Source organism: Pongo abelii, chromosome Y (genome assembly GCF_028885655.2).
Source record: "Pongo abelii isolate AG06213 chromosome Y, NHGRI_mPonAbe1-v2.0_pri, whole genome shotgun sequence".
Taxonomy (NCBI): Eukaryota; Metazoa; Chordata; class Mammalia; order Primates; family Hominidae; genus Pongo; species Pongo abelii.
The window spans coordinates 4,977,430-5,000,935 of NC_072009.2; the positions used below are offsets into that span (position 1 = coordinate 4,977,430).

Consider the following 23,506-nt stretch of genomic DNA (forward strand, 5'->3'; position numbering starts at 1 on the left):
CTTGAGTAACAAGGTGTTTGTTTTATAAATTTATTATGCCTAAATATCAGTGACTCTGGGCTGATATTTTTACACATGATCACTGAGAAGGAAGATACAATTGAAGGTCATTTGAAACCTTTCTCCCTGTAAATTCCAAATTCAAGAGTAGTTTTCTGTAACTGCCATTCTCTAAGGTAACTGTGAGGTGTTCCTTCTGGCAGTCATCCCTTCTGGCAAGAAAGGTTAGTTGAAACTTGAAAGGTGGGGAAAACAGATGCCATTTAATGTGAGGAGCTTTGTTGAGTTGTTTCAGCCCAATGGTTAAATAATTCAAGACCTGATATTCCATTAGTGGCTTTGATTGTTTTTAGGTCCCTGTGTGTTTTTTTTGCTTCTATTTTATTTTGCAGTAAATATCTGACTATTGTGTTGAAGGAGGCTGAACTTTGAAAACACTAATGGCTGTTTCAGCATTTTTAGGGCTAGTCACTTATTGAGACAGGCCTAATAGAATCCTGTTCATCCTCCCCATTCTCACATTATTTGTTAAGAATGCACACAAATTGTCATGACTCCAATCAGTGATGATTGTCAAAGTTTTCCCTTTGTAAAAGTTCAGACTGAAAAGAGAATCTAGATTACATTATTCTTTGACTGAAACAGTTATCCTGTTAGATATGTTTATTTGCAAGGCAGTCGGGGCTTGTCTTTTAAGACATGGGTTTGCAAACCATGACTTGCAGGCAAACTGGCTTGCTTCTTATTTCATAAATAAAGCTTTGTTTGAACACAACTGCAATGGTTTCTTTACATATTGTCCATGGCTGAATTTGTGTTACAACAACAGAATTGAGTAATTGTGACATTATATGCCACTTGTAGCTAAAATACCTATTGTCTGGCCCTTTATAGAAAAAGTTTGTCAATTTCTGCTCCAAGAGAAAGAGTAGGTAGGGGCACAGTAGCTAATGACTGTAATACCAACCCTATGGGAAGCTGAGGCAGGAGGATTTCTTGAGGCCAGAAGTTCCAGGTTGCAGTGAGCTATGATTATGCTATTGCAGACCAGACTGGGCAACAGATTGAGACCGTGTCTCAAAAAAACAAACAAAAAAAACACACACACCAAAGAACAGTCACAATTATATCACAAAATTCACCTAACCATTTAAAGTATTGTTACTTCTTAATCTGTATTATCAGCACCCAAGCACCCACTTCTAAACATAAAACATTGTTCTTGGTCATTTTAATCACAAAATAAATTTTCCTATGTGAAAGAGACTTTTGGAGGCATGTTAATAACAACATACCTAGAATTGGTTCATTTTGTTCTCATATCCTGATCTCTTTCACTTCTCATTTGATACCTATGCTTTGTTACATGTTAAAAGGTAACTTTCTATTTTTAGGCTGATATCAGAGGTAATAATGTCATTTTTTAAATGAAGAAGTTAAATGTTTGTGTTAGAAAAGTAATAAAATTAAGATATTTCAGCAGTCCTCTGGAGTACATGGGATTTGTTTATGTATCAATTTTTAGTACATGACATGTAATGATAGACACATAGACAGTCAGATAGATTCTGTTTTGTTGGTTTAGTTTATTAACTAACCATTATCACTGCTTATTTTTATTTTTGTTTCTTGTTTTTTTTACCAAATACAAAATGCACATTTTCCTAGATTGAAATACTCCTTTCTCCTGCTTTATTCTGTGAGCATTTAGTGCTATAAATTTCTCTCTACACACGGCTTTAGCTGTGTCCCAGAGATTCTGGTATTTTGTGTCATTGTTCTCATTGATTTCAAAGAATATCTTTGTTTCTGTCTTCATTTTGTTATTTACCGAGTAGTCATTCAGGAGCAGGTTGTTCAGTTTCCATGTAGTTGTGCCATTTTGAGTGGGTTTTGTAATCCTGAGTTCTAATTTGATTGTACTGTGGTCTGAGAGACTGTTTGCTATGATTTCCACTATTTTGCATTGGCTGAGGAATGTTTTACTTCCAATTATGTGGACAATTTCAGAATAACTACAATGTAGTGCTGAGAAGAATGTATATTCTGTTGATTTGGGGCAGAGAGTTCTGTAGATGTCTATTAGGCCCTCTTGGTCCAGAGCTGAGTTCAAGTGCTGAATATCCTTCTTAATTTTCTCTCTCGTTGATTTGTTTAATATTGACAGTGGGTGTTAAGTTTTTCCATTATTAATGTGTGGGAGTCCAAGTCTTTTTGAATGTCTCTAAGAACTTTATGAATGTGGATGCTCCTATATTGGGTGCATACATATTTAGGATAGTTAGCTCTTCTTGTTGCATTGATCCCTTTACCATTATGTAATGACTTTCTTTGTCTTTTTTGACCATTGTTGGTTTGAAGTCTGTTTTCATCAGAGACTAGGATTGCAATCCCTGCTTTTTTTTTTCTTTCCATTTGCTTGGCAAGTATTCCTCCGTCCCTTTATTTTGAGCCTATGTGTGTCTTTGCATGTGAGATGGGTCTCCTGAATACAGTACACCAGATGACTCTTGACTGTTTATCCAGTTTGCCAGTCTGTATCTTTTACTTGGGGCAGTTAGCTCATTTACATTTAAGGTTAATATTGTTATGTGTGAATTTGATCGTGTCATTCTGATGCTAGCTGGTTACTTTTCCCATTAGTTGATGCAGTTTCTTCATAGTACCGATGGCCTTTACAATTTGGTATGTTTTTGCAGTGGCTGGTACTGGTCGTTCATTTCCATGTTTAGTGCCTTCTTCAGGAGCTCTTGTAAGGCAGGCCTGGTAGTGACACAATCTCTTAGCATTTCCTTTTCTGTAAATGACTTTATTTCTCCTTTGCTTATGAAGCTTAGTTTGGCTGGATATGAAATTCTGGGCTAACAATTCTTTTCTTTAAGAATGTTGAATATTGGCTGCCACTTTCTTCTTGCTTGTGTCGTTTCTGCAGAGAGATCACTGTTAATCTGATGGGCTTCTCTTTTGCCCTCAACATTTTTCCTTCATTTTAACCTTGGCTAATCTGACGATTATGTGTCTTGGGGTTGCTCTTCTCGAGGAGTATTTTTATGGTGTTCTCTGTACTTCCTAAATTTGAATATTGGCCTGTCTTGCTAGGTTGGGAAAGTTCTACGGGATAATATTCTAAAGAATGTTTTACAACTTAGTTCCATGCTCCCCATCACTTTGATTGGTACACCAATCAAAGGTAGATTTGGTCTTTTCTCATAGTCTCATACTTCGTGGAGGCTTTGCTTATTTATTTTTATTCTTTTTTCTCCAATCTTGTCTTCATGCTTTACTTCATTAAGTTGATCTTCAATCTCCGATATCATTTCTTCTGCTTAATCAATTTGGCTATTGATACTTGTGTATGCTTCATGAAGTTCTTGTGCTGTGTTTTTCAGCTGCATCAGGTCATTTGTGTTCTCTAAACTGGTTATTCTAGTTAGTAATTCGTCTAACCTATTTTCAATGTTCTTAACTTTCTTGCATTGGGTTAGAATATACTCCTTTAGCTTGGAGGAGTTTGTTATTTCCCACCCTCTGAAGCCTACTTCTGTGAATTTGTCAAACTCGTTCTCCACCCAGTTTTATTCCCTTGCTGGCGAGGATTTGTGATCCTTTGTAGGAGAAGAGGCATTCTGTTTTTGGAATTTTTTTTTTTTGAGACAGTGTCTCACACTGTCGCCCAGGCTGGAGTGCAGTGGTATGACCTCAGCTCACTGCAAGCTCTGTCTCCCAGGTTCACGCCATTCTCCTGCCTTAGCCTCCTGAGTAGGTGGGACTACAGGCACCCACCACCATGCCTGGCTAATTTTTTTGTAGTTTTAGTAGAGACAGGATTTCACCATGTTATCCAGGATGGTCTTGATCTCCTGACCTTGTGATCTGCCCGTCTCGGCCTCCTAAAGTGCTGGGATTACAGGCGTGAGCCATCGCGCCTGGTGGTTTTTGGAATTTTCTGCCTCATGCACTGGTTTTTCCTCATCTTTGTAGATTTGTCTACCTTTGTTCTTTGCTATTGGTGGCCTTTGATGGAGTTTCTGTGTGGAATTCGTTTTTGTTGATGTTGATGCTATTCCTTTCTGTTTGTTAGTTTTCCTTCTAACAGTCAGGACCCTCTGCTGCAGGTCTGCTGGAGTTTGCTGGAGGTCCACTCCAGACCCTGTTTCCCTGGGTTTCGCCAGTGGAGGCTGCAGAACAGCAAAGATTGCTTACTGGTCCTTCCTCTGGAAGCTTCTTGAGCAACTGCCACATGCCAGCTGGGGCTCTACTGTGTGAGGTGTCTTTCAACCCCTGTTGGGAGGTGTCTCGTAGTCCCGAGGCATGGGGGTCAGGGACCTACTTGAGGAGGCAGTCTGTCGCTTAACAGAGTTTGAACGCTGTGCTGGGAGATCCACTGCTCTCTTCAGAGCTGGGAGGCAGGAACGGTTAAGTCTGCTGAAGCTGTGCCCAAAGCTGATCCTTCCCCCAGGTGCTGTGTCCCAGGGAGACAGAGTTATCTTTAAGCCCCTGACTGGGGCTGCTGTGATTCTTTCAGAGAAGCCCGGCCCAGACAGGAGGATCTAGAGAGGTAGTCTGGCTACAGTGGCTATTTAATAAATGGTGTTGGGAAAACTGGCTAGCCGTATGTCAAAAACTGAAACTGGACCCCTTTCTTACACCTTATACAAAAATTAATTTAAGATAGATTGAAGACTTAAACTTAAGACCTAAAACCATCAAAACTCTAGAAGAAAACCTAGGCAATACAATTCAGAACATAGGCATGGGCGAAGACTTCAGCATGGGCAAAGACTTCATGACTAAAACACCAAAAGCAATGGCAACAAAAGCCAAAATTGACAGATGGGATCTAATTAAACTAAAGAGTTTCTGCACAGCAAAGAAGCTATTATCAGAGTAAACAGGCAGTCTACAGAATGGGAGAAAATTTTTGCAATCTCTTCATTTGACAAAGGGCTAATATCTAGAATCTACAAGGAAATTAAACAAATTTACAAGAAAAAAACAAACAGCCCATCAAAAAGTGGGTGAAGGATGTGAACAGATACTTCTCAAAAGAAGACATTTATGCAGCCAACAAACATATGAAAAAAAAGCCCATCATCACTGGTTATTAGAGAAATGCAAATCAAAACCACAATGAGATACCATCTCACGCAAGTTAGAATGGCGATCATTAGAGAGCAGCCATCCAGATTTGCACAGCCTGGCTTCTTTGAGTATGCGTATACCATGCGCTGGAAGGCGCTCACTGAGATGGAGAAGCAGCAGCAGGACCAAGTGGACCGCAACATCAAGGAGGCTCATGAGAAGCTGGAGATGGAGATAGAGGCTGCACGCCATGAGAACCAGGTCATGCTAATAAGACAGAATTAGATGAGGTGCCAAGAAGAACTTCGGAGGATGGAAGAGCTGCACAACCAAGAGGCGTGAAAACGAAAGCAACTGGAGCTCAGGCAGGAGGAAGAGCGCAGGCGCAGTGAAGAAGACATGCGACGGCAGCAAGAAGAAATGATGCGGCAACAGCAGGAAGGATTCAAGGGAACCTTACCTGATGCAAGAGAGCAGGAGATTCGGATGGGTCAGATGACTACGGGAGGTGCTGTGGCCATAAACAACAGAGGTACCATGCCCCCTGCTCCTGTGCCAGCTGGTACCCCAGCTCCTCCAGGACCTGCCATTATGACGCTGGATGGAACTTTGGGATTGACCCCACCAACAATTGAACGCTTTGGTCAGGCTGCTACAATGGAAGGAATTGGGCAATTGGTGGAACTCCTCCTGCATTCAGCCATGTAGTTCCTGGAGCTGAATTTGCTCCAAACAAACGTCACCGATACTAACAAGTTGTAGTGTCTAGTTTCTCAAAACCCTTAAAAGAAGGACCTTTTCTGTAGGCAGAATTCTACCCTGGAAAAGTGTTGGGGATTCCTTCCAATAGTTAGATTTACCCTGCCTGTACTACACTAGGGAGTATGCTGGAGACAGAGGGCAAGGGAGGAGGGGTATTAAACAAGTCAATTCTGTGTGGTGTATTGTTTAATCAGTTCTGTGTGGTGCATTCCTGAAGTCTTTAATGTGATTGTTGAGGGCCCGGGGAAACCATGGCAAAGTGGATCCAGTTAGAGCCCATTAATCTTGATCATTCTGTTTTTTTTTTTTTTTTTTTTTTTTTTTTGGTCCATCTTGTTTCATTTGCTTGCTCCGCCCCTGAGACAGAGTCTTACTCTGTTGCCCAGGCTGGAGTGTAGTGGCACTCACTGCAATCTCTGCCTCTTGGGTTCAAGCTTGTCCAGGCTGATCTTGAACTCCTGACCTCATGATCCACCTGCCTTGGCCTCCCAAAATGCTGGGATTACAGGGGTGAGCCACTGTGCCCAACCTCACTTACTTTCTTATCCTTACACTCCCCCAGTCCCAGAGAAACTGCCACATACACCACAAAAACCAAACATCCCCCAGTGACCTTACCCCCATTGCTGCATTCACTCCCAGGTGAGAATTCAGGCAAACATCCACAAAGGTCACAGACAACGTACATACGGTTCTGTTATATCCCATATATTACCCCTTTATGTCCTGAAGAAGACATTTTCTCTTAGAGATTTTCATTGTAGTATATCTTTAAAAAAAAATCTTGTGTTAACTTGCCTCCATCTTTTTCTTGGGTGAGGACACCCAGGAATGACCCTTTTGTGTCTATGATGTTGCTGTTCACAGCTTTTCTTGATAGGCCTAGTACAGTCTTGGGAACAGGGTTACTGTGTACTGAAGATCTGACAGTAGCTCTTAGACTCACCTATCTTAGGTAGTCATGCTGTGCATTTTTTTTTTCGTTGGTGTACTGTGTTTGATTTGTCTCTGATATATTTGGAGTTTTTCTGAGAAATGGAGCAGTAATGCAGCATCAACCTATTAAAATACATTTTAAGCCTTTAAAAAAAAACCTCAGGAAACAATGATGCTGGAGAAAATGTGGAGAAGAAGGAATGCTGTTAGTGGGAGTGTAAACTAGTTCAACCATTGTGGAAGACAGTGTGGCAATTCCTTAAGGATCTAGAACCAGAAATACCATTTGACCCAGTAATCTCATTACTGGGTATATACCCAAAGGATTATACATCATTCTTCTATAAAGACACATGCACATGTATGTTTATTGCAGCACTGTTCACAATAGCAAAGAGTTGGAACCAACCCAAATGCCCATCAATGATAGACTGGATAAAGAAAATGTGGCACATATACACCATGGAATACTATGCAGCCATATTAAAAGGATGAGTGCATGTCTTTTGCAGGGACATGGATGAAGCTAGAAGCCATTATTCTCAGCAAACTAACACAGGAACAGAAAACCAAACATCTCATGTTCTCACTCATGAGTGGGAGTTGAACAATGAGAACACATGGACGCAGGGAGGGGAACATCATACACCAGGGCCTGTTGGGGTGTAGGGGACTGGGGGAGGGATAGCATTGGGAGAAATACCTAATGCAGATGATGGGTTGATGGGTGCAGCAAACCACCGTGGCACGTGTATACCTATGTTACAAACCTGCACATTCTGCATATATATCCCAGAACTTAAAGTATAATAAAGAAAGAAAAATAAATATTCCTTTTTCACAATCAATGGAATCTTAAATTTTAATTGGCAGTCTTTTCTTTCTCATTCTTAGTGATCTTAGTTTTGGTGAACTTGTTGTATCATTGTTTATTGCCTCCTTGCTGAATAAAACACTCCCGTCTTTGATTTGCCGTTTCTGATTCATGGCATCTCAACCCTAAGAAAGAACTCAGTGGATGTCAGCATTGGATAAAACAACTGGTAAAATAGCTGCCTTCTTTGATTTTGGTGTTTCTGATTCATGACATCTCAACACTAAGTAAGAACTCAGTGAATGTCACAACTGGAAGTATGCAGTACATATTGCAGTCATAGAAAGGTGAAGCATCATTGGCTTCAGGGATTAATCAAGGCTCAAAATATAAGTTATTTTGCATCAATATGCATCCTGAGATATGCAGTCTTTCTTTGCCTGGAAATAGGAAGCGAAAGAGGTTTTCATTTTACTACATATATAATTATCAAGTAATTTCTTTTGTGATTTTTGCTTTTTGAAATGTCTTTCAGGCTTATAGATTTCATTTTCATAACAGTCTTTGGAATAACTTAGATGTGAATTTCATTAGGTAAGCTTGATGGAAAAGGAAACTGATACACAAGGAGAAGGGATTTATATGCCCAAGATCACATGGTTGGTTAGTGGAGTATAAGATCTAAAATCCAAGTGGTGTAGCTTCTAGGTACATTTCTTTCTTGCTGTATTTGGGTTTCCCTCTTAAGCCTATTCTATGTCACAGCACAGACAGCAGAGGATGAAGTTTTACATCCTTCATCAGGGAATAAAAGATGAACCTATGTTGAATGTAAAGTTCTTGGCCTGGTCATCCCTGCTTGGACAGGCTTCCCCTTAAATGAGAAGTAAGTTGAAATGGTTCAAAATCATAGTTAATTAATGGCACTTCAAGGAGAGAAGGAAGACTGAAAGAAATATTCCAACACTACTGAAAAGAAAACTCAGAAAGTAAGAGGGCTAACATGCTCCTCTCTCCTATGTGGGGATTTCTTGCACTCAAAACTTTTTTATCTTGTCACTGCTCCGCAAACTTTTTTTTTTTTTTTGAGATGGAGTCTTACCCTGTTGCCCAGGCTCAGAGTGAAATGGCGCAATCTCAGCTCACTGCAACCTCTGCCTCCCGGGTTCAAGTGATTCTCCTGCCTCAGCCTCCCGAGTAGCTGGAATTACAGGCAGCGTGCCACCACACCCGGCTAATTTTTTGTATTTTTCGTAGAGATAAGGATTCACCAGGCTGGTCAAGATGATCTCGAGCTCCTGATCTCATGATCCATCCTGCTCAGCTTCCCAAACTGCTGGGATTACAGGCGTGAGCCACTGCACCTAGCCCACAACCTGGTTTCATGCCTTAAAATTTAAAGTGATAATTAAATCCATCCCTTTAGGAATTGGAACAGAACCTCTACCTGCCTGGATATGTCTGTAAAATAGTTGAAGGTCTTAAAAGAAGCTGATGAGAGCTAAACATAAAAGGGATATGATATGCCCCAGATATATGTTTTGGGGTGGAAAAGTATCAGCACATAGAATTTAGTACCATTTAGCAATCTTTTGCTTTAGCTTATCAGAACAATAGCTCCCCCAATTAGAATACACTTGTAAAGGGGAAATAAAGATGAACTTTGTTGCTATTCTTTATAAACAGAGGAATGTCTTCTCTTTTTTGGCAGTTGGTGATATACTACAGCCTTAGAAGAATAAAGCTAGCTTTGAATGCCATGCTTTAGTAGTCATAGATAAGATCACCTGTATTTGTTTGAGAATCCAATTAATGAATTATCCTGGGTTCATTAAAATGGATTCTAAACTGAAAGATGGACTCAATTTTTATTAGCAAGATGATGTGTTATTTGGAAGTATTTTCCTACAAGCATTATAGTATGGCTCTTGGGTACTTTGTTTTAGGGTAGTTGTCAATTCTTTAGGGACACTAAAATGGCACTTGCAGTAGTATGCCTAGTGGGTGAGACACTTGGGCTTTTTCTTCTACTTTGTGCAATCTGATTCATTGAGCAAATGAGAGATGGTGGTGTCTCAGTCCAGGATGGTCATGGTGACAGGTTCCATATGTGGAATGTGAGAAAGAGTTTAATAAATGCTGTTGTCAGGGCTTTTGTCGTTAAAAACTAGGGTAAGAAAGTTGGAAGTATGAGATATGGAATATGTGTCAGGTTCAGATAGCTTTAGGGGTGGGCTGGGGAGAAAAAATAGACCAGAAGTTTGGTGTTGAGCGCGGTATGTTTCTGATGCAAATGGACATCAGTGTGAGACGTACTGTAGGCAAATAGCCACAGGAGTTTGGAATTTAGGTGAGAGTTCTATGCAGATAGCACAAATGCCATGACTGATGGTACTTTTTCATAAAGCTCAATGAGGTGACAGAAAGAAAACAGGCCTTTGAGTTAAACTCTGAATCACAGCAACATAAGAGGGATGGGGAGATGAAGGAGACCAAGAGAGGCCAATAAGGTGGGAGAAAACACAGGGCAGTATGGTGTTCTAATAGCCAAATGATGAAAAGCTTTTCAGGAAGGAAGAGTTGCATCAAATGCTGCAAGAACATGGAGACTTGAAATTTGATCATTGGATTCTGCAACAGGGAGCTCACTGTGGACTTTGACAAAAGCAGTGTTATTGGGTGGCAGTAGAAAATGCCCATGAATTTTTATAGTTGTTATGAGATTTTCTTTGCCAGCCACTATATGATGGGTGCAATCTGCATTGTATCAAACTGTATAGTTCCAGAACATAAACTTTTTTTTTCCTTTTAAAGCCCTGAGACTCAGTTTTCATTGGATTTTTATATTACTCCAGGGAGTATCAAATTATTCTAGACTCAGTTATAGGAGAATTGATGAGTTTTGAAAATTTATGGGACCAAGACTGGAGATTATTTAGAATGCTTTAAAGACCTAAGTCTGAAAAGAAGGGCTAGGCAAGTAGGCACATAAGGAGTTAGGGGAGTATCATGAAAATTGCAGAAGCATTAAAGTAAAAACTTTTTTTGAATGCATGTAAAGCACTTAACAAGTATCTGAAGATAACACACTTTACATACATATTGGCTACTTTTACCATGAAAGAGGAAGATAAGGTCAACACTTTTTAATTCTATGGCAGGTCAGTGAGATGCGGACTAAAGGGCTCACAGAGTTTGTGTAATGCCCAACATTGTTTTTACTAACTCTGTTTTTAGACTCTCCCTTTTTCTCCCTTAATCAGCTAGCCTTGTTTCCACATGAATAAAACTCTCCCTTAGCTGAGAAAGCCGGACAACTCCATCTGGCCCCCTTGATTTGCAAGACATTAAGGATTCCTTAGCCACCCCCTTCCTCAAGGGGTTAACTTGTGTAAGCAGATTCTCAACATATCAAAAGAGTGCAATTAACTGATAAGGTACTGAAAAAACAATGTACGAAGTTCCCAGGATTTTGCTCAAAAGATAACACCATAAAGCCTTGAGTTTGTGTCTGGCTTAGCACCCATATCTAACATCTTATGAAGAATTTAGAGCCCCCGCACCTGGTACCATGGCTTTTCTGTGACTATTTGTCTTTTAAATTGTCTGTTTCTCTGTAACCATGTGTCGTTTTAATTTTTGCATGTTTTTACTTCTGTAAAATTGTCGCATTTGAGCTTTGCTCCCCTTCCTAAACCAAAGTATAAAAGAAAATCAAGCCCCCTCCTCAGGGCGGAGAGAATTTTAAGCATTAGCCGTCTCTTTGGCCGCCACGTAATTAAGCGACTCTTAATTCGTCTCAAAGTGTGGCGTTTTTCTAACTCACTCGGGTACAATATTTGTAGTTAGAAGTCACTAGAAGTCTGTATGGGAGACTTTCTGTGCAGCAATAGTAGGTAACACATACAACTCTGGGTTAGGAGAATAAAATGTAAGGAGGAAATTTAGACCACATACATGCAACTCTTTCTGTAAGTTTAAAGTCTTTCCCTAAGACTGCCTCTAGAGCATAGAGGAGAGAGAGGAGGCTATAGTTAGGGGGAATTCACAGTTGAGAATTCCTCCCAACTGTGTGTTTTACCTTGGAAAGGTAAAAGTTGTGTTTTACCTTGGAAAGGTAAAAGTTGTGTTTTACCTTGGAAAGGTAAAAGTTGTGTTTTACCTTGGAAAGACTGGAATACATTTATATGCCGGGGGTGGGGTGTGGGGAGGAATGAATGGTGTCAGGAGTGTGAAGTCAGAGATACATGGAGTGCAAACTGGATAACTAGATTTCTGGAGTACGGAACTAAGGGTGAAGGAAATTTCAGTGTGGAGAGGGAGAAACTCATGCATCTGAAGATGCCAACTCAAGTGTCCAGCAAGATCCAGAACTGGCCTTCTCAGACTTGGTGATGCACACGAATCATCTAGGAATCTGCTTTAACGCAGGGTCTAATTAAGTAGGTATATGGTGTTCAGTAGGTATATGATGTTCTGTAGGTATATGGTGTGGCCAGGAGAGTCTGCATTTCCAACAAGCTCCCACGGGATGCTAATACTGGTGAACCAAGGCCTAGCCTTTGAGTAGCAAGTATATGGATGTCCTTCTTGGGTACTGGGGCACCCTATTTTTAGGGATAGCCATGTTTTGCCTATGATGCCACAGGCTTGTGGCTGGGGAGGCTGGCACAGGAGGATTGCATGAGTCCAGGAGGTCGAGATAGCAGTGAGCCATGTTTATGCCACCACATTCTAGCCAGGGTGACAGAGTGAGACCCTGTTTTAAAAAACAAAACAAAAAAAAGTGCTAACCTGAAGTTTTCTACCAATTCCATGAAACCTGCTATGATTGCTGCTGTGATACTCTACAGGGAGAAAATGTGTAATAGCTTAAAATGATTAAAAATCAGCAGATGAGTATGGGCTCAGTGGCTCACACCTGTAAACCCAGCATTTTAGGAGGCCAAGACGGGAGGATCACTTGAGCCCAGGAGTTTAAGGCCAGCCTGGACAACAAAGTCAGATTCCATCTCCTCCAAAAAAAAAAAAAAAAAAAGAGCAGACATGGTGGCACATGCCTGTGGTCCCAGCTAGATAGGAGGCTGAGGCAGGGGGATTGCTTGGGCCCAGGAGGTTGGGCTTCAGTGACCCATATTCATGCCACTGCACTCCAGCCTGAGTGACAGAGTGAGACCCTATTTAAAAAGAAAAGAAAAAAATAGCAGATGAAAATTGTTCTTTATAAATAAAAGCAAAATACTGTTTTATTATTAAAGATGCATAATTGTAATTGTTGATTTATCTTTATTCCCCAATGCAGTCTAAACATGATAGCAGGAACAAAGTTTAGTCTTCTTGTGTCATGTAACTAGGAGAATGATGGACTCAGGTTAAATGAATCAATGAATGAAGAGAGTCTGCTTTTATCTGAGTTGATAGAGCTTTCATGGAGGAGCATGGATGGAATTCTGACATCTATCTTCTCTAAGAAGTAGAAGGTCCCAAAGAAGCACTTTGAGAGGCCGAGGTGGGTGGATCATAAGGTCAGGAGATTGATACCATCCTAGCTAATATGGTGAAACCCTGTCTCTACTAAAAATACAAACATTAGCCAGGCATGGTGTCAGGTGCCTGTAGTCCCAGCTACTCGGGAGGCTGAGGCAGGAGAATGGTGTGAACCTGGGAGGCAGAGCTTGTAGTGAGCCAAGATCGCACCGCTGCACTCCAGCTTGGGTGGCAGAGTGAGACACTATCTCAAAAAAAAAAAAAAAAGTAGAAGGAGAGGTTTCCTTCTGGCTCCTATATGGGCTTAAAGTTTATTTATCTACTTATTGAGACTTTTATATGTTATTTCAATTTTTTAGTAGACATAGGGCTATTCATGTTTTCTATTTCTTTTTTAGTAGCATTTATAGCCTGAGGCTTTGTAGAAAGTGAACTGTTTTAAGCAAGTTATCACGTTAATAAAAATAAGGTAGTTCATAGTGCCTACTTCACCTTTATTGTTAGCATTTTGATGTTTATTAAGTCTGTAGTGATGAACCTTTTTGCAATACTGACTTATCAATAAGTTACGTGTTCTCTATTTTTTTCTTGATACATCTGGATAGAATTTTGTCAATTTTAGTGCTGTTTTAAAAAATAACTTTTTCTTTTATTGTTTTTCTTTATTTTGGTCATTTTCTATGCTGTTGATTTTTGGTCTTTTTTTTTTTTTTTTTTTTACTTTTGCTTAATTTTGATAAGTTTGACCTTTATATACTATCTTATGGTAGGAGCTTAGATAGTTGAGCTCTTACTTTCATTTCATATATAAGAACTATATGCTATAAATTTTGCCGTATGCAAACCTGCATTTTGTGTTATAGCATGTTTTTATTTTTACACAGGTAAAATTTCTAATTAGTTTTGTGATTCCATCTTTGAGTTTCACATGAGAGTATGGTTTATTTTGTAAATATTTGAGAATTTTAGAGATATCTTTCTATTGATTCCTGGTTAAGTTACCTTTTATTAAGACAATACTTCAGATTTCTATCTTTTTGAATATTTTCAGAATTGCTTTTTGGAACACAGTATATTTGGTCTTGAATGACTTCATGAGTAATATGAAAATGTTATAAATGTATACTTCCATTGTTTATTTCCTTCATTTGTATTAGTGTCATAAATCATTCTTCTGCGTTTGTTTCAAGCTCCACATCACATTTTTATCATTTGTGCTTTAAATTTATCTTCTTTCAGAGATATAGAAACAAGAAAAGTCATCTTTTTAATATAATCATGTATTTGTTATTTCTAGAACTATTCATTCTTTGTGTAGACCCCAGTGTTCATCTGTTATCATTTTCCTTTTGTTTTTACCATTTCTTGTAATCGGGGTAGCTGTTATGAATTCAGATATACCTTCTGTATATCTGAGGTAGTCTTTAAGGCATCTTCAGTTTTTTTTTGTTTTTTTTTGTGTGTGTGTGTGTGTGTGTGTGTGTGTGTGTGTGACATAGTCTCGCTCTGTCACCCAGGCTGGAGTGCAGTGGCACAATCTCAGTTCACTGTAAGCTCCGCCTCCCGGGTTCACACCATTCTCCTGCCTCAGCCTCCCGAGTAGCTGTGATTACAGGGGCCTGCCACCGTGCCTGGCTAATTTTTTTGTATTTTTAGTAGAGTGTTAGTGTTAGTGAGGATGGTCTTAATCTCCTGACCTCGTGATCCACCGGCCTCGTCATCTTCAGGTTTTAAAGATATTTTGTGAGTATAAAATTCCAGGTTGATTTTTTTTTTAATAGTATTTTAAAGATATAGTTTCATTTTCTTCTCTCATGCATATTTTCTGAAAAATCTTCGACATTCTTATTCTTGTTTTACTCTTTATAAAGTGTCTTTTATTTTTCTAACTGCTTTGAAGATTTTCTTTCTGTATCTGGCATATGAAGAATATGATTAAATGTACTTTGAATTATCTTTGTTTCTTCTGCTTAGGGTTAACTGAGATTCCTCTAACTATAGACATAACATTTTAATCAAATTTTTAATTTATTGTTCAACATTATTTATTTGTCTCATCTCTCTTCTCTCCTTCTGGGACTCTAATGATACATATTAGACCAGCTTGTTTTGTTTCATGGGTCAATGGGTCTATGATCTTTTTGTTTGTTTGTTTGTTTCTTTTTGGTCATTTTCCACCCTCTACTTCATTTTGATAGTATTTTTTTTTTTTTTTTTGAGAGTTTTGCTCTTGTTGCCCAAGCTGGAGTGCAATGGCGTGATCTCTGCTTACTGCAACCTCCACCTCCTGGGTTCAAGCAATTTTCCTGTCTCAGTCTCCCAAGTAGCTGGGATTACAGGCATGTGCCACCACACCCAGCTAATTTTATATTTTTAGTAGACAAGGGGTTTCTCCATGTTGGTCAGGCTGATCTCGATCTCCCAATATCAGGTGATCCTCCTGCCTCGGCCTGCCAAAGTGCTGGGATTACAGGCATGAATCACTGCACCCAGCCCATTCTGATAGTTTTTTTTTTTTTTTTTTTTTAAATCATTGTGTTTTAGCTTTTCTTTTAAGTAATCTTGTCTTCTGTAGTGTCTAATATTTTAAAAATCCCATTGGGCATATTTTTCATTTCTTCCTTTTTACTTTTGGAAGTTCTACACAGTTCTGTTCTGTATCTTTCATTCCTTTCCTCCCTACATCCATGTTTTCCTCTACATTATTGAACATATGCAGCATATTTATAATAGCCTTTAAATGTCCTTTGCTGTTAATTTTATCATCTCTATAGTGTCTCATCCTGCTTCTGTAGATCTTGTTTTTCCCACTTTGTTTATATGCCACAATTTCCTTCTTCTTTGCACAGTGAATTACTTTTGGTTGGATCTCAAATTTTTGTGTTTTGAATTTTGCTATGTCTTTCTAGAAAGCTTTAGACTTTGTTCTAGCATGTAATTAAGTTCTTTTTGAGATCTTTTTTTTTTATTTTGAGGTTTCTTTCGAGTTTCTTAGGGTAAGATCAGAGTAGCATTTAGACTATGCCTAATTTATCCCATTACTAAAGTGATATCCTTCTGAGGACTCTAACCAGCGCTTCATGAATTGTGCATTCTCTCCATGCTGACTGTTTGAAATGTGGTTAGAATGGTTTCCTTTACTGATGTCTGGTTGTTCTTTCCCTAGACTCATGCAGTTTGAAGCCATGCACATTAAGGTCAGTATTCAGCTAAAAATGAAGTGGTCCCTCTGAACCTCTCCAGGTTTCTCTCTTCATGCAGTTTCATCCTGCTTGATAGTCTGCCCACAAGAGCTGGCCATCTCAGCCTCAAGCTTTAATCTCTTTCTCTACAACTTGAAAATATGGCAGAACTATCTTGGGATCAGCCTTCCTTGCACTGTAGATTTGAAACTGCATCTAATCATTCATTTTTTGGCAAAATTAAAATTCATCTCATTTGTGTCTTTTCAGGTTTTCTTGTCTTGTGCCGACTGTTGTCCAATGTCTGAAGAAAGTGGCTGCATACAAGAGGCCTTCAGAAAGTTCATGGAAAAATGTAATTAAAAGCTAAAAATAAAACATATAAACTTTGTTTCCCCACATAAGCTCCATCAAGCTTTGATGTTACCAGCCAATTAGTCCATCCCTAAAAAACTGAGTGTTCTGGGAATTTAACCATGTCAATGTAGGTTTTGAAAAATATTATTCACTGAAGAAAAATAGGTGCCCTTTAAAGATTCTTATAAGAACAGGAAACAAAAACAAGTCAGAAGGAGAGAAATCAGAACTGTAAGTTGGATGCCTAATGATTTCTCATTGAAATTCTGGCAAAATTGCTTTTGTTTGATGAGAGGAATGAGCAGGGGCATTATTGTGGTGGAAAAGGGCTCTCTCCTGAAGCTTCCTTGGGCACTTTTCTGCTAAAGCTTTGGCTAACTCTCTTAAAATACTCTCATAATAACATATATCTAATGTTCACTTTTGTGCAAAGTTTTAGTATTAAAATGAGATAGAATTTGGCTCATTACATTGAAAAGTGAACTATAGGACTATACAAAGTTTGTGCACAGCCTCTATAAGTTAACTGAAACTGACTTATGGTCTGCACTTGTTTATCAGAAAATAATCTTTGTAAGGCCAGTCTTCTGTCCAATTAGAGAGCTGTAGAGGTCTGAGTTGTAAACTAGAGTTGATAGCTGCAATTGTTGACAAACTCAGCTGTAGGAACTTAGAAATGTAACATGCCAACCAGGCCCTGAACCCTCTACACATAGGTAACTTGAGTTATTTAACCTTAGCGTACCTCTCCGTTGATAAAGGAGCATCTATTTTGGTCTCTCAGATCATACCCACTAGGTCCTAATAGCACCTTCCTACCAGTTGTGAGGAATAAAAATGTCTCCAGATATTATCTAATGTCCGCTGGGAACCGGTCCCTTAACTTCTGGAATTTGCACTTTCCCTTACTTGTTCATACTGAGGGAATGATGTTACATTTGCATTAGAGTATGTCTGTTTTCATACTGCTATAAAGAACTGCCCGAGACTGGATAATTTATGAAGAAAAGAGGTTTAATTGACTCACAATTCAGCATGGCTGGGGAGGCCTAAGGAAACTTACAATCATGGTGGAAGGCAAAGGGAAAGCAAGGCACCTTCTTCACGATGCAGCAGGATGGAGAAGTGCCGAGTGAAGTGGAAAGAGCTCCATAAAACCATCAGATCTCCTGAGAACTCAATATCATGAGAACAGCATAGGGGAAAGTGCCCCGATGATTCAGTTACCTCCACCTGGTCTCTCCTTTGACACATGGGGATTATGGGAACTACAATTCAAGATGAGACTTGGGTGGGAACACAAAGCCCAGCCATATCAGTTAGTTTCTATTTCATTTTGTGATGATCCGACCAGTCCAATAGTGATATAATACAGAAGTGTATAAACAAAGAAATAAGAAATGTCAAGGAAGATCTCTAAGAAGGTAAAATAGGAAACATTTTTCTTTTTGTAACTTGGATGGATGTGATGAGTTTGTAGAATTTGGTCGTGTTTGTGAAATTATTTGAGATGGTAACCTATTTGAAACTGAATAATGTGAATCAAAGAGTAAACAACTATATTTCATAACTTTATAATTTACTCTTCTTTAAAAGAAATTACTTACGTGAGGATTTTAGGCCATCTATAATTAATTTATATGTATTCTCATTGTTTCTTGTAAAATTTCTACAACTGTCTTTAAAAATTCTGATGCTAACAAAGATGGCTAGCACTGATTGCACCTTTATATTGCACCTTTCTTATGTGCTAGTATCTGTGCTATGTGTTTTGGATGATGTATTTAAGGCTTAGGATAATATTTTATCCTCCTTTTATATTTGAAGAAACTTACACTTGCAAAATTAATTTTGCCCCTAAATTGTATAGCAGTTATCTTGTGAATTTGTCATGCTCTGAAGGGGACACACTGCATTTGTTTCTGTTCCCTCTCATTTGCTATTTCTGTTCTTTGTTTCTGTTCCATCTTTCTTCTGTTTTCCACATCACTTTTACCTCTTTGAATCATTTTCAGTATTTATGACTTGTCTTTAAAGCTTTGTGTTTGTCTAATTATTTGTTGATCTCTTGCCTATATCTGTAACTTCCCACATCTACCATTATTATAATGCAAACTAAACTGTTAAATGATTTTTACCTGTTCGGTAGTAAATCTGTAAACTATAAGCATAGTGGGTCATCATTTTCAGTTTTGTCTGTTCACCACTAGATTCCTAGTACCTAGAATGCCAGTTTGGTCTATAACAATATACAAATGGTTCAGTGGGCTGAACATTACATTGGCATTCTTAATAATTATTACTAACAAATGCAGAAAGTAGGGGAGGGAAAGAAATCATAGTTTATCTGTAGTACCCAAATCATCCCTAATTCTCTAGGGATTTGTGAACTTCTTGAACTATTATATGCCTCATGATATTCTAGAAATCTTTCAGTAAGATTCTGAAGTGTTGCTGACTCATACAAGTTGACACATTTGTTTTCAAAATAAATAGAAGAAGAAGGAAGCCAAGATAAACATAAGTAAAGATTACTATAATTGAAAAAAGAGGGTATGTACTTGTAGAAAAGTGACTTCCCTAATATACATGTTTCTGATTTTCTCCTAATTTTATACTGGTGAAATGTAAAATTTTCCAAAATATGAATTTTATAAAATTTATATTTTATAAAATATATATTTTATAAAAATATTAAATTTTTATAAAATATAAAAATATAGATATGGCCAATGTCTATAATTTGCCTGGGAATGCAATTAATTGCAATCACATCTAACAAATTGGTATTTATAATTGGGTTTCCAGGCAAATTATACTTATATTTCCAAGCATAAAGTTGTAATATTTGAATGGATTTTTTTTTTTTTTATTTCATGCATACTTAGTGTTTAGATGCCTTCGTTGAAAGAGACACCTGGCAGTTTTGCTTACTTTTTTAAAAGTATACTATCTTTCTTTTTTTTTTTAATGAGGTGGAGTTTCACTCACTCTGTTGTCTGAGCTGGAGAGCAGTGCCACAATTCTGGCTCACTGCAACCTCCATCTTCCAGGTTGAAGCGATTATACTGCCTCAGCCTCCCTGGTAGCTGGGATTACAGGTGTGTGCCTCCACACTTGGCTAATTTTTTGTATTTTTAGTAGAGGAAGGGTTTCGCTATCTTAGCCAGGCTGGTCTCAAACTCCTGACCACAAGTGATCCAGCTGCCTTGGCCTACCAAAGTGCTAGGAGTACAGGCATGAGCCACCACACTCAGCCAAGTATGCCATTTTGTTTTTAATAGAAACTATACATGCCCATTAAATATTAATAAAACAAACTGCACAGAAAAGTAAAACCAAACCATCACTCCAGATTTACCATATAGAAACAGCCATGGTTTACCATGCAGGAAAGTGTTAACACAGCAAGGCCAAGACTGCTCTCCTAATGCCTACTTAAATGGCTGGCCACAGGCCAGCTCCTGGAAGCTTTGTGCACACTAGTTTCAAATAAATGCTTAAAGTTTAATATTACTTGAAGTCAAGAGAAGACAAAGAGATGCCAAAATATTAGAAAAGATTATAAAAGACATTGTAAGGTTGGAATTCTTACTCTTTGAATTCCATGTTTGTTTTATTATTTACTGATGTTCTAATATTAAGTTCACGATGTCGCACGCATACGTTTTTCTCCACCACTCCTTCCACCTATCAGTTTTTCTAACATATTATTGTTTTAAAATTCTTAATTTTATTACAGCAAATTCTCTCTCCTAGCCATCATTCTTACTTTATTTAATTTCAGTTTCATATTTATGTGTGTAGAAATGTGATTACTAATTTTACTATTTCTTTTCCAATTTGTTTATTGTTTATTTTGTAAATATAATTTTTTTTTTTTTGAGAAGGAGTCTTGCTCTGTCGCCCAGGCTGGAGTGCAGTGGCTCAATCTCTGCTCACTGCAAGCTCCGCCTCCTGGGTTCACGCCATTCTCCTGCCTCAGCCCCCCGAGTGGCTGGGACCACATGTAAATTTAATTTATATCTTTGTTTTCAAAAAGGATCTACAGATGGTGTTTTCTTTCAGTTTGTGCATGAGAAATTTTACCTACAGTTATATCTAAAGTATACTTGGACTGGACAACTTTCTTGTATAAGTATTACTTTATTTTATCTATGGTACTAGCCCATTTGTTCTTGTTTTCTGTTTATGGTAGAATGGCTAGGTTTTGCCATTGCATGGTACATAGTGCCCCCTGCCCTTCCTCCCAAAAAACACACACACTCACACAGAGTTTATTTTCCTTAGAATTATATAGACATTGCTTTGTTAGCCTCATACACTAAGTTTAGTAGAGAGACATTTGGTAGCAATCATATTTTCTTTCCCATAATCATCTTGCCTTTTTTACCTGGATGCCTGAAAAATTACAGTTTTCCCTTTGGAGTTCAGAAGCACAAGATATATTCCAGTGTTGCTTGTTCTTTTCTAGAACATAACCTGGCCTTTATTTATTTGTTTATAGTTTTTTCTGTTTAATTCCTTGATAGTTCTTTTTTTTTTTTTTTTTTTTTTTGAGACAGAGTCTCATTCTGTCACCCAGCCTGGAGTGCAGTGGTGCAATATCAGCTCACTGCAACCTCTGCCTCCCAGGTTCAAGTGATTCTCCCATCTCAGCCTTCCAGGTAGCTGGGATTACAGGCATGCGCCACCATGCCCAACTAATTTTTTTATTTTTAGTAGAGACAGGATTTCTCCATATTGGCCAGTCAGGTCTTGAACTCCTGACCGCAAGTGATCCTTGATATTTCTAGTTTATTTCTTAACTTTATGTTTTTTTTCATATTTTACATTTTTGTTTTTAACTGTTCTATTTCATCTCATTTCATTGTCTCACTATCTTGTCTTCATGCTCTTATATATAATTGTACTAGCAGGAAATAGAACATGGACCACATATATATCTCTTGTCACACGTCTTTATTTACCATAAAATTGATGGGTATTACACACATACTGATTTGAATAAGTCCTTTTCCAATATTTTCACATTCCTCTTAAGTCTCTAAATAATTAACTTTTATTATTACATGAAATTTTACATGCTTAATGGTCATACTTTTATGACACTTAAATTATCTTTGTTCACAGGATTTCCTACTGGAGACCAATTTATACATTTTCTTTATATTTAGAGTTAATATTCACACAGCATTTTCTCTGACCTATGCACATTTCTCTCCTTATTCCATTCAGTTAGTAAATTCTCATTAAACTATGATTAATGACCTAGAGAGAGACCTTGTATACACATATCATATGTTCTCTAATTTATATCCTGACAAATAATACTTTTTAACCTAGTCCAAGAGAATTATGGAAGATAATTAATAGACAGCATCAAAATTTGCCTTCGATACAAATAAAGAAAAAACAGTTAAATAAAGCTCCTCTGTAAGATAGCTGCAGCAAATGCACACTACTCTAAGATGAACTTCATTTAATTATGTGTTGCAATTTCTTAGATGCAGATTCCAGTGCTTAGTCTGGAAATAGTAGGTTGGAATCTAGTGGCTGGACACACTGTAGAAAAATGTAGAGAATACCTTCTGTCTTTGGATCTCTTAAAAATTTTGTCAGTATGCCAGAAGAACTTTGAAATGTTCAAGGGTAAACTTGTAACAGTGGAAAAAAGACACAGATTACTTAACTCTTATTGAGTATGTATTGTGGGCCAACTATGCACAATAGTGTCTAGTTCTTCATGTGTGTTACTTCATGTAATATTCATAATGTAACCTGTATTACTTCAAGATTCACAGTCCATAAACCTTGAGTGCAAAGATGAACATATTTGTTTCTATGATCCCCAAAATAATCATAAAAAACATTTTTGAATTCTTACCAAAAAGGAAAAAAATGAACATCCATACAAAACAATTCTTATATCGACTAGAAGATCTAAATTGTTGGGCTAATTATGATCGTTCTCCTTTTCTGGTCATTGAACCCATGCTTCATAACTGTTCTAGCTCACTGTCTTTCTTTATTTGTCTTTATATCTGCCCCAATAGTTCAGTAAGTAATGAAGATAAGGAAGCACGGCTTCTGTTTTCCTGTCTCTCAAAGTTCAAGGGTGTGGCAATTGGCATATAGATAATTAGAATAACATATGAATAGAGGATCCAAACTTTATCTGACTCTTGACTCATACTCTATTTTCACAGGTGAAGAAGTATGAACTGAGTTGATTTCATTATATCATGATGCAAACTAAGTCTTTGTGATTTCCAAGTTACCAAGCAGGAAACAAATATTTCTACTTGGAAATCTCAGGCCTGAGGCAGTGGCCAGTGATTTTGGTAACTAAGTATTTTCTTTCAGTGGGTATAATGTATATGTTTTGTTGAAAGAAGAAAGTTGGCAAATACTACACAATTGTCACAAATATGTGAGCATATTTCTTTGATTACTTAGATTTGAAACTAAATTTAGAACTTCAAAACTCAGTGAAGTTAAACACATCTAACAGCTAACAAAAAAATGAGCTGTAAAAGAGAGTACGAGAAAAAGCCTTGAGAAGTGATGATGCTTTAAATGCTTGTAAAGTTTCTTTTTAATTACTTAGCTACAAATTTGTCATAATTCAATAATAACACCATGACTTTTCTTCTAAGCTTTAACTTAAAGTTCTTAAATTGAAAAGTAATTTTAGTACAGCCAATTCATGTTATTTTCACATTTTATAAAAGATTAATAACTAACAAACATCTTTATCTTATACCTACAATTCCAACTCAAAACTTGAAATTATACTTTTTCTAGCTAGTATTTCTACCATTTTCATTTTGTTAATTAATGTAAGAAAAGAACAGGCATTTAATTGTATTTAACTTGTAATGAA

The 23,506-nt window shown here is 37.7% G+C and overlaps 1 protein-coding gene and 1 pseudogene across 4 annotated transcripts in view; both read left to right on the plus strand.

Moving 5' to 3' along the window:
• LOC129053365 (anosmin-1-like) overlaps nt 1-23,506 on the plus strand; it is a 144,209-nt gene that overhangs the window by 88,748 nt on the left and 31,955 nt on the right. For 2 of the 4 annotated variants that reach the window (XM_063721484.1, XM_063721485.1), the window contains 2 exons: nt 16,248-16,278; nt 16,534-16,618. In XM_063721484.1, the coding sequence (XP_063577554.1) occupies nt 16,248-16,278; nt 16,534-16,618 (116 nt within the window). Of the gene's footprint in view, nt 1-16,247; nt 16,279-16,533; nt 18,191-23,506 lie in introns of those variants that run through there. The other 2 variants (XM_063721483.1, XM_063721486.1) reach the window with 2 other exon arrangements.
• Nucleotides 5,056-6,514, plus strand: LOC129053366 (non-POU domain-containing octamer-binding protein-like; annotated as a pseudogene).